General features: G+C 50.3%; 1 protein-coding gene across 1 annotated transcript; it reads right to left on the bottom strand.

The window, feature by feature from the left end:
- Positions 1–5,849: 5,849 nt before the first annotated feature.
- AMZ1 (archaelysin family metallopeptidase 1) lies at positions 5,850–14,233 on the bottom strand. Its single transcript, XM_010310936.2, has 6 exons — positions 13,925–14,233; positions 13,103–13,270; positions 12,098–12,226; positions 11,594–11,757; positions 10,038–10,214; positions 5,850–6,467 (listed from the first exon to the last, which is right to left on the bottom strand). Exons 1-6 carry the CDS (start codon positions 14,226–14,228, stop codon positions 5,898–5,900), a joined length of 1,512 nt encoding a protein of 503 aa, XP_010309238.2. The 5' UTR covers positions 14,229–14,233; the 3' UTR covers positions 5,850–5,897.
- Positions 14,234–14,862: the final 629 nt, after the last annotated feature.

Here is a 14,862-nt window from a genome sequence, read left to right on the forward strand (position 1 = left end):
TTCTTTATGGATTTTCTCTTGCAACAGAGTCTAGAGTGACTTTTTTTGCTTTGCGCAAAGATTTTCTGCAGACACACATGCTTTTTGAATAAATGACACCATGGACTGCATGAAACTACAGCTGTTGTGCAATAAAGTCTTGTTCTGTAATCTTTACATATCTCCCACCTCTCCAGTTCTGATCTGAATCATTCTTCCTGAGTGTGTCCAGGAATCGAAGGCTGGTAAACATTAGTCCACATAAAACTTTTAACTCACTTGTCTGGAGCTGACCTCAGCATTAGAACTGCTGGGAAATGAAAGGGGAGACACAGCTAGAGTTTGTTATGTTTCTTAAGCTCAGCAAGAGAAGATAATTAAGCCTGTTGAGTTGGCAACACCTGTTAGAGATTCTGCTTCTGTTGTGGAGCATCTGATAATAGCCATGGGAGCTATACTTCTCTTCCAGTGCCAGTCCCAGCCGTTGGACTTGCTGCCTCGTGTGCCGGGGTATCTTGTGCAGCTGTGCGGGACCACTGACCTTTGGAGTCATTGGTATCCCTGTCTTACCGCATTGCCATCCTGGCGTCAGCTCAGTCTGCCAGAACTCCAGCTCCAGTTCTTAGGAGTGCCGTTAACCTTTCCTTGCTTGTACTTCAAAAGGTCACATCTGGCAGATTTTTGTGGTGAGTCTTAATTGTTTCTTGTGAGAAGTGTTAATGCCTAATCAATTACATTGGCAGGTACACAATTCGAAAGGCTTCATGGAGTGTTGTTTGTCCTTTCTACTAATCACTGGAAATGTTAGGTCCTCAGCTACATCAAGCTTTGGGGAATGGTTGACTTTTTCCCTGGAGGTGCTGAGCACTCTCAGGTAACAATGTGTATTGTCAGTGTTCAGCATCTCTGAAATGAGGGCAGATGAATTGCAAATTCAGCATGTGCTGATAGGAGGTTTCCAGGTGTGATCACATAGTTTCTAATCTGAACATCCCTCAGCAGCAGCTCCAAGTGATCTCTTTTGGTCAGGTTGTGAAAGCAAATTACCCCTTTTCTGGGCCAAAATACTCCTGTGAAGTAGAGCCCTACAAGATAGCATACAGATAAGGTTTAACAGGTTTCCCACTGGAGCAGGAGTGAGCTCTCTGGCAATATCTGCCAGAACGTGGTGGTGGTGTGACAGGAGCTGTGCCAGGCTGTTGAGACACTTGACCAGCAGACAGGGAAGGGGGCTCGTTTAGTGTCGTCATTTTTGTCTCCTCCAAAGGTGGTTGGGGTTTGGGTTATGTGTTTTTTTGATGGAGTTTCTCTGATGTCTGAATTGCTGAATCTCTCCGAAGCTTTAATCAAAATAAGAAATGTGTTGTCACTGGTGTGCCTACTGGAGCTCGGTCCTTCCCTAGTCAGCAGTCATGAGCAGGTGCTTAAACTGCAGAGATTTCAGTGGGATTTAAACTTCTAATTGGAACACATGGTGGGAGGCTTGAATCAGGGTATCTTAGTGACACTATTAATATTTCTGCATCTCAGTCTATCCCACCTCATATGGCAAAGATGTCCCTTTTGTAATTTAGCTGCACAGATGTTGCCCCATAAGAAGAGAGGCTGAAGCAGTCCGTTCTGTCTGCAGTTTGTCTGTTTGCTGTTGATAAGTGCTGGTACGCCAGGGAGAGCCTAAACTCAGTATCTAAACTTTGAATTGTCCTCCCTGGATCAGCATGGTTACCGGTTACTAGAGTATCGCTTCTGCAGTTTCAATAATCCAATGCTCTGAAGATGAATACATGGCTATTTCCCTAGGGAGAGGCTTCTCTAAAATGCAAAGTAGGCAGGGCTCTACAGCTTTGTATTTTCGCTAAAGTGTACAAGATGTAAGATTTGGGGTGGTTGTAGTAATATTTAAATATTTGTTACAGCTCTTGAGGAGAGAAATCCCTGCAGTTTCCAGCTCCAGTCTGGTGTCTTGTTATCCTGCACAGACCTGGAGGAAGTTTATTAGGTTGCTAACAAATTATCAAATTTCTTGCCGCTCTCCCCTAGACTGACCAGCATCTTGGGAAGCTGCATGGTGTTAAGGGAGGAAGAGTTATTAAGAAGTGTTCAGGAATTTTTACAAAAAGAAGCTTTCCTTTAAGGCCTCAATTTTGCACAGCAGGAACAGACTAAAAAGTAGCATTTTTAGCAGAGAGAGGTGGTCGCATCCACTGTTAAATCAGACAGTGTTGGATATTGTTAATGAAATGTCTATGGAAGATGCTGGTTTCTCCTCTCCCACCTCTGCAAGCTGTTGTAGGCAATGTCACCCCTAACTAGCAAAGAGTCTCAGGTTTTTGTTGTTTTGTGGTTTTGATTTTTTTTGTTGGGTTTTTTTTTCATTTTCCCTGGACAGTTGCATCGTATCCCCACTCCCTTCAGCAACTTCTTCTTTTAAGAGTAGGAGTGGAATGTTTTGCCTGTTTATTCTTGAGAGAAGATATTTGTCTTTATGAGCTTGTAAAGTTATTAAAAGACTGTGTTTTCTGCTCTGTTTAGGATTATAGACTTTAGAAGTTGCTTCAAAACAAGCATCCTTGAGTTTGGGCCAGAAAGGGTATGACTGGAGTTACTTTGATCGTGGAGGATGCTCTGGGTAGCCACAGAATGGTGTGGTCTGGGAGATGTTCTGAGCCTGATGAGCCTAACATACCATTGCATTAGGGATCGTCATGTGGAAGGTCACAGCAGCTTCAGGAAGGAGTTGCCTGGTTCTGCTGGGGGATCTCCTGAAGGCAGCAGCCAGGTCACGGGCAGAGCGCATTTCTAGATCTTCTGCCTGTCACAACGGGGCACCCGCAGGTCACGGGGCAGAGAAAGGAAAGCGCTGCCGTTGCGGAGGGGGGCTGCCAGCCAGAGCCCCGCGGCCGTGCCCAGGGCTGCTCAGTGGCAGGCTGCGGGCACTGTTGCCCTTTGGGACTTGATTCCTTTCCCGTGTGGGTGACCAGCCCCTTGCACTGCCTGTCTCGCTGCAGAAGGCTCACCAAACTCAAGCGCTGCATAGTGAATACGTAGGTTCTCCAGCCCACTGTGAAACTAACAGTGAAACTCTGTTCCTGAACCATTTGTAACCAACTCTGATCTTGGCTGTTGAGTTGCAAGTAACTTCTGGGTGTGCATTTATACATAGAGTGCCCTACTATTCCTTGCTGGTGGTTGATCTGCAGCTTGACCTTCTAAAAATGACTCCTAAGTACCTCATCTGTATTTCTGTTCCACAGCTTACAGCTTATTAGCTGCAAGTTATGCTGCTGTTACCACACCCTTCCAAGTAGCAGTATCTCTTCAGAAACCAGCTCTGATACTATGGCCGCTGCTTAAAATGCAGAAAATCTTCTTTAGGGACTTACCATCAATGTGTTTTACTTGTACTTCCTCTGTCAGCTGTTTTCTGGCCCTCTACAATTCTGGTACATGCACAGAAGAATAGGAATTGCACCTTTGTGCTTTAGTCCTGGTTATAACCTTAGTTTTTCTGTGTAACCTTGGCCAGTCACTTTTCTCCTCTCTGACCCAGACTGCCTCCAGTCCTTGCTCACACTGGTGTAGACTGCGTAGTAAGTGCAAAGTACTACTTACAGGCCCTGGGAACAAAATGTTGTGCTGTGAGGAACGGCAGCAGCGCTGGAAATCTTCGCTGATGTGAAGAGTAGCCACCTCCACAGGAACATCTCTGCATGAAGCAAAGCCTGCAGTGTAATATTGCATGGGCCTTCTCCCCTCCAGCCGCATACGGACTCGAAAGCGTTTTCAGCCACTTTCTGCGTGTTACCGCAAAGGTGCGTCCTGCCTGCGGACCCTGCTGAGCTGCCCACGCGAACAGGTGAAGCTCTGAGTTGCCGTGCTCGTTTGCTTCTTACCTGGGGCTCTTCTGGGACAAGCTGAGCTGGTAAGTGGTGGTTCTGTCAGTGGTGCTGTCAAAAATAGCTGGTTTTGGTAAGCAGCAATCCCTGCTTTCACAACAGAGCTATAGACACGTCTATGAGCCAAGTGTCACGTAGGGAGTTTCGCATCTGCGACTTCTGCCAGCAGTTCAGTTTGTTTCTGTGCCGCCCCTTTTCTGTGTCGTCTTTGGACTTTGTTAGGACAGAAAGCTGCCTCTCTCCCTTAGGCAACGTTGTCATCTGGAGTTTATGGCCCCTTTCTGGAAAGTTTCTGTTGTTCAGCCTAATGATTCAGTACAGCATCGAGTAAGAGCAAACAAGGCTGAGCAAAAAGTAATCTCTTGCTTAAAATAGTAAATCAGTTAAGGCAACAACTGAGCAAGTATGGGGCAGTACATGGATTTGTAATTCAAGCAGGATTTGTTTGGAAAAGTGCCGCTGCTGGGAAGAATGTCTTGGCCGAGAACCCCAGCGCCCCTGAGGCTGCCAGGAGAGGGCGGCAGCAGCGGCTCCGCTGCACCGCGTCTGCGCCAAGTCCAGGCGCGCAGCCTGGAAAAAACGTTTCCAGGAATTGCCGTCATCGGTCCTGGAGCCAGAACTCCCTTTTTCTGCCTGTATGAATCATGCGGATGGGAAGTCGCTTGTGTTTCCGGAATCCGGTTGGATTTATTATGAGATCATCTCTTCTACTCACCTGCACGTGTAAATCTCAAGCTGTCCTCAAATGTCTTCCTCTGCTCCTCTCCCTTCCTGCTCCAAAAACGCACTGCAGGGTTACCGCGTGGTTTGAGGCCCTCAAAGCGCACCGGGCCAGTGCTGAGGAAAGCCAAAGGTATTAGCTCCTCTGAGGGAAACATCTCTCTCCTCCTGGCCGAACTGGACCCAGTCCTACCTGCTGGTATTTTTAGACGGGAGAAATGTGAAGCGTGGCCACGTAGCTGTGAGCCGCAGAGAGCGTTATCAGTGCTGAGCTCTGAGTGATTTGGGGATGGAGAGGGTCAGCCTTCCCCCGGCGTGCTGCTCGAAAGCCGGTCGGCATCTTGAGCTCTGGCTATAAATAGCCGGGGAGGAACAGCGTGCCCCGGCAATGGGAAGGCAGGCTCGGCAGCTCCCGGTGCCGGCACAGCACCCGTTCCTGTTCAGTGGGTGACCTACGGAGCGGAGAAGAGGGAAAGGGCCGGGCTGCTCACCTCTCAAGGCAGAGAGAGAGGAATGGTGTGTAGTTCCCCTTTTAAGTTAATGAGTGTGTGAATGTTCTCAAAGGTTTTCTCTCCTGTGCCAATCTACAGAGGATGTGAGTAGTTACAGCTCACGGCTCCAAGCCTGGCTTGCTTTGAACTGAAGCAGCTCTGGAGATCCCCTTGAGCGTCTGCCAAAAGGCAGTCGTCACACTAAGGCTGTTCTTTGTGGCAGACGCGCTCCCAGGGATCCTTCTGCTTTACCTAGTGATGCTGTGCCTGTCCTCCCTCTCTGCGCCCCTACTCCCAGCGCGGGTCTGTCAGCATCGGTTGGGCTCCTGAGCTCAGCCTCAGCTCATGGGGCAGCGATGAGAACAGAGATGGACGTTTGGTACGAGGGGAAAGGAGATAGGAAAATATAACACGTGCTTCAGACTGAAATGCGAAGCGGAGGAGAGCCGCGTGTACGGGAGAGCTGCCCCGGTTTAATTTGTGTGTTTGTTCAGATGGCCCCAGCTCCTGTGTGGACATGTTTAGTGTTTAGCATGGATCTCTTCCTAGCTGATTTCGGACCAAATGAAATATAGCAAGAAAATACAAGTGCCTCCATAGGACTTAACCTGGCTTTGGAGTTGTGCTGTCACTTAGACCAGCATAGGAAAAACCCTTAGAGAAGAACTGATCGCATCAAAAATATGTTAGCAATCTCAGAAAAAGAAACACCTTTTATTCCTGTGGGGAGCTGCTGTTTCTCTCTGACAGCAACAACGTAACGTAACCAAAGCTGGGGAGCCAAGCTGGCCCAACCCAAGGCAGACCCAGCCTAGTTTTCCTCCCACCGCCAACGATGAGGGGATGATTCCCCTTTAGACAGTTTTCTGGAACTCAATTTCCTCCGCAAGGAGGAAAATTTGTCTCCGAGAACTTTCCGTAGCCCAGTGTTGTCCCTAGCAAAGGGTAGGTCCTTCTTCATAGCAGGCAGTTGTCCTGTAAACATTTCCCACCTAGCCAGGGCATCCACAGCCTTGTCTACTTGAGCCAGTTCCTCCTCGGAGACGTTCCTCTCCAGGGCAGCAATGCACGTCTCCAGCCACAGTTCATAGTCTTTAATGACATCCGTGGACTTGGTGGGCCCGGCGAGCTGGGGCTGGCTCTGCGCCTCCACCAGCGAACACGAATGTTCGTCCTGGTCCAGCTCCTGGCCGATGGAGAGGGCCTGGCTGCAAGTGTCTGGGGTCAGCGGCTCGGACAAGGAGGTCACCGCTTCGGAGTCGTTCTCGCAGCACATCCCAGAGTCTGAGCTGAACGGAAGGATGTCCTCCGAGGCGGACAGGTCTGCTGACTCTTGCCTTGGCCACGTGGACAATACAGTCTGTGTCCAAGCATAGAGCTTCTGTGATGAGAGGAAAAAAGGTTTCATTTTAGAGAACAAGAGAAAACAGTTATGCCTTTCCCAGTGTCTGTCAGGTAAACCTATTCATCTTGGGTGGCTCAGCTTCAGCTGCCACGGTCCTCTCTGCCAGAAGATGGGTTCGGACAACTCGTGGTTACCCTGCGAAGCAGGGCCTGTCTCTTGGCCCGTTTTCTTGGGGTCAGCGTCTGCGGCAGAGCTGCCTCCAGTCAGATGTGGACTGTGTCTGCCCTATTATTGAAGATGGTAGGAGAAACCAGCACAGAATCACTCCCTGCTGCGTGGATGTGATCTCCACGAGAGCCAAACCAGTGCCTTTCTAGAGGAAGCTGTGTGATAAAAGCTCCTGAGATAGCAGTGAAGAATTTTGTTTCATCATGCTGTTAACTGCTGCGGTAACGTGCATTTTATTCCGAAGAACAGCTCTTCCCTCTTGAGCTGAAGTGCACAAGTGGGAAGGCTGGGCTCCAGGAAAGAATTAATGAAAGGAAAATGTCTGAGACAATTTCCTTTTTAAATATTCAGTGGTACAATGGGGCATGTAACGGGTTGCTTCTGGCACATTTATTCCTTATGCTTTGGGAAATGAATCGCAGTACTCCAGTCATCGCTGGATCAAAGGTGATCTTGTCTGCCTTGTTGGCATATATTGGGGTTTTTTTATGGCTTTTTCTTCAACTTTTTCACACCCTTGTGGCCTATTTCTTCATCCTTACTTTCTGCAGCTCCCAGCTGACACCTTTGCAAAGCCCTGCGATCGCTTTAGGAAACAGCGGTGACAGTTGGGGCATTAACCCGAGACGTAGCCCCTGGTGCACCGGTGGCTGTGCTGGGTCCGTACGTGCTCGGCTCAGGGTGAGCTGTGCTGTTGGGGGAGTGGGCAGGAGCTTTCCCGAGCTCCCTTCTCCCGCAGCCCCCCGCTGCTCCCTCCCCCTTCCCTCCCTATTGCTCTCTCTTCAGGCAAGTGACAGAAAGGATAAAGAGCTCAAATTGAGTGGGTGGGAGGAATCGGCCCTGTTTCTCATTTCAGTCTGTGCATGAAGCCTCGGGGAAGAATTTCATACAAGAATAAAATGGACTCTTTCAGCTAAGTTAATCCACCCTGCCCCCTCCCTCTGGGGCAAGATAAAATGTAAAGGGACAACTTTTCTCCTGCCTCATCCCACCTCCGATAGCCCTGCCCTTCCTCTGGGTTTTAAAAACAAAGGCGGCACCAGAAGCTGCAGTAGGAGCCGGACCAGGGCTGGGGACAGCAAAGCTGTTTGAAAGCTGCGACCAGCCTGTGAGTTCGTAACGTCTCTGAAAATTCCCAAGAGTGTGAATCTGGGAAGGGACCACAACTGCTGCTTAGCTCAGTTCCCAAAAAGAGAAAAAGCTGCTGAGGTGAGGATGTCCAGTCCATCTGGATTATTTAAGGCAAAAGGAGGGGATGATTGACTCAAGATTGTCACCAAAACCCCAAACTCTTTCCTGTGTCTCACCCTCTGGGTGGTTTGATTCAAATTTGGAAAGGGTTTGTAGGGCTGCAGCCTCTTCTTACGTTCTCGTATTTATCTAGAAAGGGATAACCTCTTCACCGTTTTAGCTGACCTGCAGGCTGGAGCATTTCAGGTGGATGCCCTCCCCAGGTAAGAACAAAACCTGTTGTCTGACACCTCAAGGAGCTCCGGGTTTGGCACTGGAAGTTTTCCAAACCCCTCTGCCATGGCAGCGCTGTCCCCCCAGCAGCAGTGGCCACGCTGCAGAAGAAACCGGTGCTCGAGCTGCGGCCACTGCAAACTGGCGCAGGCGCTACGTGCGGAACAGCCGGGGATGCTGCAGAAGCAGCAGGTGGAAACGCTGGTTGTGGTGAGGAAACGCCATGAGAATTTATTTGCTTTCAGTTTTCAAGGTGACTCACGCTGGAATAAGCAGCTGCGATGAAAAAGTGGAGTGTGTTTCTGAATGCAACTCAAATAAATTGAGGGGCTCTTCCTCCTGCGTAAGGACTGGTTTCCTGTCCCACGTGCTCTTCTGCCTGTAACCGTGTCTCAGTCGCAGAATTCAGCAGCATTACCTGCTCCTGGCGAGGAACAGCTTTGTGTCTGGCATTTCCTGTATTTATTATGAGCGTCTGGGGCTGGTATGTGGCAGCTGGGGGTCCGTGCCGGTTTTCCAAAGGGAAATGTGACTTGCACTTGGCCAGCCACAACCTCTCCAAACGCGCTTAGCAAGTAACTTTGCTTTCTGATCTCGTATTGTCTCCAAACGCTTTGTGCTCTGTTCCATCAGGTTCCTTAACTATTTAATTCATCTCTGGCACTTATCTCCTCTCTCAATGCCATAGCAAAGCCTCTTACAGAGATTATCACAACTCTCTTACACTAGCTTGTACTATATCTAGCTGAGCTTCTCCTTGTCAAGGAAGCAGATGTGACATTTGGCAAGCGTATCCTCTCTTCAGGTTTGTGTTCACTGTCACCGGGGGCTGCTGAGCCAATTCCAGTATTTACTGCAGGTGCAAAGGCAAAAATGTTTCTAGAAAACCTTAATGCAGACAGCAGTTGTCTTCTAGAAAGCAATAGCTGGATGCTGCCAGGCTGGGGTTTTAAATAAACCTGAATTGATTCCCCTGGTAGCCTGGGCAATTTAGGCACCTCTCGGACTGAAGCAGGGACCAAACAGCCACAGGTCCACCACCACCACCGCAGACAAGCAGCAAAACCACGTGAGTGTGGGTTGGGTTTTTTTTTCCCCCCCCACGTCCTGTGCCGTGCTTCTGTGCATCTGATTCCAAGCTGAATGAAACTAGAGGCATCCCCGCTCTCATTCTGCGCGTATCTTGTTACCAATATAACCCACAGACTTTAGAACAGGCAGCTGTGGAAAATCCTGTCTCTGAACATGATGTGTGTCAGACAGGAATTATAACCATGGAGAAGACAGGGTGCTGAGTGAGAATGATGGCATTATTTCTATTCCACCAGCCATCTGGCTACTGAATACTACTTTTTAGACAGTGGAGGTAGAAAACCCTTTCTAGAGCTAAGGGTGACTCAGGATTATTCCTGGTGTTGTCTAAATGTGGCGTTAGTAGTGGGAGAGAAGAGACAAAAGATGAGCCTAGGACCCTCTGCTTATTAGGGCGTAATAATTTGGATCCTCTTTAAACAGAGGAACTGCAGAAAAGTACGCACTTAATGTTTTCTCCCTGTCACCAAAGCCACAGAAAACCACGGTGGCACGTAGGAAAGGGCAGAGAAGTGGGAATCGCTGCGCTCACCGCTGCTCTGGCTTGGAATCTGCCTGTCCTCCCCACCTCATTTTGGGAGCAGCAAAATGTGGTCGGACTGTTGCGCTGTCCCTTGTTGTGAACAGCCCGGTGCTACGTTACAAGCCACGCGTACAACCCCCCTTGCGTAGGTGTAAGCTTTCCTTTCTAGCACCTCGCCCTGAGAGCGTCTGCGTCTAACACGCTGCTGCAGCACGTCTATCGCTGTGGCTTGGGGTGAGCCGCCCTGCTCCCTGCCGTGTCCCCGTGCTCCGGGAAGGGCTGGTGGCTCTGTCTCTCACCCTGTAGCGCTCGATGAGTTTGAAGCCCACGACGTGCTGCAGCTTCCGAAGGCAGATGGGACACGGCTCCAGAGGCCGCAGCAGGGCTTCGTCCAGGCTCAGCGCGCCCTGCATGATGCACTGCAGCCAGCGGCAGGTCCCCAGCCCCATCAGGTGGCAGATCTCGTGACACGTCACCTTTCAGGAAAGCAATAAAATCACAGTAGTGCACGGTCATTCCTGCTGCCCCTTCCTCTTCCTTCTCTGCTGTTCCACGGCCCCGCTCCCCGGCAGCCTAACCCGACTCGCTGCTCAGCCCTGGCAGTCCCCCAGCCTAGGCTCTCCGAGGTGAAAGGGGAACGTGGCTCCCTCCTCCCCAGGTACCCCAACATCCACGTTTGTATGGCGGAGGAGGAAGGGTGGGGGTGTTTTTCAGAAGCAGCTGTGGGAAGACCCTGCGGAGGAAGGAGGAAGACCCCAGGTTCAGAGCTGCAGGGCAGCGCTGCTTTCACTCTGCTCCCGAGGGCAGGGTGGTGAGTGGCGGTTTGGTTTGGTTTTGGTTTTGTGGGGTTTTTTTAAGGCGGAAAAACAGTCCCACTGGGGTCTGAGAAGAGCATTACAGTCCGTGTGAGAAATCTGTAATTATTGGCAATAACAGATCTGGGTCCTTCCAAAGCAGATGCTCTTAACATCGGTGTCAGAGCAACAACTACGCTGGAGTCAGCTGGCCAAGCACGACTGCCTCGGGAACTGGCAACCGTGGAAAGGCCGAGGATGGAGGATTCCCTCCTGGTCCCATTCCTAACATCACTTGGAATTGCTGCAGGAAAGGACTTCAGACTAGAAAATCCTGAGCGAGGCAGAGAGAAATGGCATCGAAGGTGTTGGTGCAGCTGCTCTGCGTGGGCCGGCTTTAGGAGAAACGTAAGAAGCAGAGGTGGTGTGAGGGCACAGGGGAGACGTTGGGATGAGGGAGGACAGCGCTCGTGAAGAGGATGTGTTGGAGGTGAGTGGGGTTTAAGGGCATCTGCATATAACTATATATGCAAACTTGTCTGAGGTATTTTCCTCATCCATCCAGGTAAGCAGGTCTGGCAAGTGCTCCTCTCCCCTTACGGACGCCAGCGTCTGAGGAACACACAGTCACCCCTTCCCACCCGTCCATTAGTTAACACAAAACTCCACTAGATATTCTGATTAACCTCCAAATACTGTATCAGCTAGCAGTTCCTACTGCACGTGCATCGCTGGACAAGCAAAATACTCGGATTACCCAAGCATGAGCCTGGGACCTGGGCAGAGTTTTTGCTGCAGCATTGCTCCATGACGTAAGGCAAGTCCTGTAGCCTCGCTATACAGCTGATGCTCTAGTTTGCTCCGGCGGCAAGGGCAGCAAGAGTTGTCTCCGCAGTGCACTAACATACAAGCTCTTTAGGACTGCGTTAAGTGTGGGGACTTAGCTGTGATTGCCTGCGTCTTCTGGGAGCAGAGTCTCATGCCTGCTTCGCTGGGCTGAGACATGGCTATTTAACCCTACATGGTGAGAAACAAGGGCTGCAGGAGATCGCTGGTCCTACCTTACAGCACTGGACCATCTCTTGGGCACTGAACGGCAGTGTCCGGTCTCTGCTTTCCTTGCTGACTTCGCATAACCGTTCCTTCTGCGTGAGTGGATTCAAGCTGGTGCAACCAGCCTGGGTGAAATCCCCAGAAAATCTGGCAAAGCTGCAGACTCCCACTTCTGTAAAGAGAGGCGCGTACAAGTTAGGCATCAGCTCTCCTGTGGCTGTCTCTCACCCGTGACAGCATGGGGAGAAAGCTGTTGTAGCACAGTCCAGTGGAGCACACAGGGTGTGATATGAGACGCATCCCAAAAGGGTTGTAGCACCTCAGTTAGTTACCTTTGTCTGGATCAGGAGCCCTGACTCCCCTAATTTTAAATTGGGAAAACCTAGTTCCACTTATCAGGGAGTGAATAAAATGTTAAGGATAAGATTTGGCTATCCCAGTCTCCCAGGGAAGGTCTTTTTTGGTACAGTGCTACCTTAATTGCATTTGTGCTATTGTGACAGCAATCCCACCTTGTCCTGGCAGGAATTTGCTGAACGTGAAGCTCCAGGTCTCACATGGGTAAAGGTCCAGCAGAGTGAGTCCAAGGACACACAGGGCATCCATGGGCTTGTTGTTCTTCAGGAAATTCAAGATCCCATCTGGACAAATACAAGAGATGTTCATTAAAATAAAGCATCCCTAGAAGGCATGCAAGAGCCAGAATTTCCCCTGTTAGTGGGACGGAGGATGCAATACAAGGCACAGACAGGGAGAGCTGCTGGATTCAGTGTCTCGGATGGAGAATCACTGCTGTGTAGCCCATCCCCTCAAGTACGAGCAGACCTGACCGCTGAAGTGGTGCTGAGCACAGAGTTAAACCAAGGCGGAGCTAAAGGCAGAGATGTAGGCAAATTCAGTACTAACCCATGGAAATCAGTACCTGGAAGGAGAAGAACGTCCCTACAGGCATTTCAGACCTGAGCTGGAGCAGCCGCATAGCTGCAGCGCCGGGTCTGTGCTGAGCACGTGCTGCCCGCGGTACCTGCAAACAGCTTGTTCCAGACAGATGTTTGCGCAGCGCGAGTTTGGCAGCTGACAAACCCATTTCCCTGGGGAGCTGTGTGACATTTGAACCCAAATTTCCGAACATGAAAGGCCAGTGAGGTCCCCACCTGCGCCATCCAGGCCACTGATTTATTTTGGCTCTGGACAAGGGATGGGAGAACTCAGACTACACCAAATCAACAGTGCCTTCCCACAGAGCTGATCCGATCGCTTTGCAGAGCTGGCCCTAAACATAATAGCTCTGAAAAATAAAAACAGCAGAGGAAAACATGATGAATGTCACTTTGTTTTTTATGCCTGTTTCCAGCCTCAAAGTTCTGGGTTTTCCATGGGAACAGGATTTCTCCCTTTTCACTCCCTTCCTCATCCCCTGCCTGCCCAGGCACCGAAGAGCTATTTCAGGCATTTCCTAAGGGAGGGCTCGTGCCCCTGTGCCAGGCTGATGTCGCTCCAGGCTCCCAGGTCCTTACCTGCGTGAAGCTGGACCCTGTCCGAGTCCCGGCTGTGGCGGTAGCAGCAGTGAATGGAAGAGATGGGGATGGAGGGAAGGCACTTCACGCGCAGACCCAGGAAGAAAGACTCAACGCAGCTCTGGAGGGAATCCAGCAGCGAGAGCCCGGCAGGCCCTTCGATTAAGTCTAAGGAGAGAAGCTCTGTTACCGGTTCCTTAAAGTCAGGGTGAACCATGGGGTCTGAAGGGGTTTTTCTGGGGCTGGCCACAGCAACTGGGGAAGAGGCAGGCTGGGTCATTCTGAAGTTAATGGCTTACTCTGGGACGTGGCGGACATCTCTAGATGGTTACACAGATACGGAGGAGAAGAGGGAGCTCTGAGAGGTGACTCGAGGTATTCGTACGCTCTCATTAGCAGGGCAGATGTGCTAGGAAGGTTATCTCCTATTTAAGTTGCGCAGAAAGATTAATGTGGGAATGAGTGGCTGTTTTTAATGAATCATCAGGGATGGAGCTCCACAAATGCTGTTTTATCCAGCATTGGTTTATATATAGATATACATGTATGTATAGATATACATGTATGTATGCATATGTATATTCATAGCAAGTCTCACCCAGGAGCACACACACCATTTACGGGGCAGGTCTGCTGATGGTTGTCATCGTGGCTTGTGACTCTGGACCGGGGGCATGTCAGAGCCTGTGGCGTTACACTTATCTTTGCTAGGGCAATTGCATTTTGCAGGTTAGTCCTTAGAAGAGGATGTCAGTAGCGTTCAGCACCGCCCACCTCCCTCCCGTATCTTTCCAGGTGGCTCAGTAAAGATGCCCGCATTACCTATAGGTTGCAGGTAAATGTGCTTTCGATAGAAGTTCTGCTTCCTCCTCAGCATGGCATGATAGAACGTCTCAAAGTCCTCGGGGGCATCAGGGTGGCTGAGGAGCCAGTCGAAAGCCGTCCGGATGAGCAGCGTGCAGAAGAGCGTTCTCTGTGGGTTGTAGGCTTCGGAGAGGAACAGCTTCTCCGCTCTGGAGAAAGCTTTGGCATAGAGCTCCTGCAGGGCCGGGTTGGTGGAGATCAGCGCGTCCTTCAGAGCCCGGGGCCCGAAGCTGAATTCCTGAGCGTGTTTGCACTGCAGCATCGCGGAGACACGCACGGGCTGTGGCACTGCCTGCGGGAGGGGACACAGCCGTCAGCACGTGGCCTCGCGAGGGACCTGGAAACCGTCTCACACTTTGCTCTCAAAGCAGTTTGCCACAAGATCCCAGCTGTAAGGTTTGAGTGGGAACTTATAAACGCTGCGCGTAGTGCTGGCCAGGAGCCCTGTGCATTCATGTGAAAGTAGCAGTTACAGGGTGCTCTACACCTGTGCGTATGTCACTGGTTTATGGACAATGTACCAGTAGATGGTGCTCAAGAATGCATAGCCCCATTATTGCTACCAGACATCTGGATTAAATCAGATAGTTTGATTTATTTTTTTTATTATTATTTTTTCTTTTGGTGCTCTATCCTGAAGTGCCAATAACACGGGAAATACCTCTGTGTGTTGTGCAACTGGCTGCATTGGCCCTCATACAATGCCGAAAGGTGGAGCTCCTTTTTGGCTTGGGCTAACCCCCCTCCTTGGGGCTCTCAAAGGCATAGGACCATGGCAGGAAAGAAGAGGTAGATCTTGGTCTTCATTCATCTATCAATCAGAAGCCTAAACCTCTGACTTGCCTGACACCAGTGAAAGCAGCTGCTCACTGTTGACAATATCCTCTAACAGCTTT

This window comes from Balearica regulorum, chromosome 15 (genome assembly GCF_011004875.1).
Source record: "Balearica regulorum gibbericeps isolate bBalReg1 chromosome 15, bBalReg1.pri, whole genome shotgun sequence".
Taxonomy (NCBI): Eukaryota; Metazoa; Chordata; class Aves; order Gruiformes; family Gruidae; genus Balearica; species Balearica regulorum.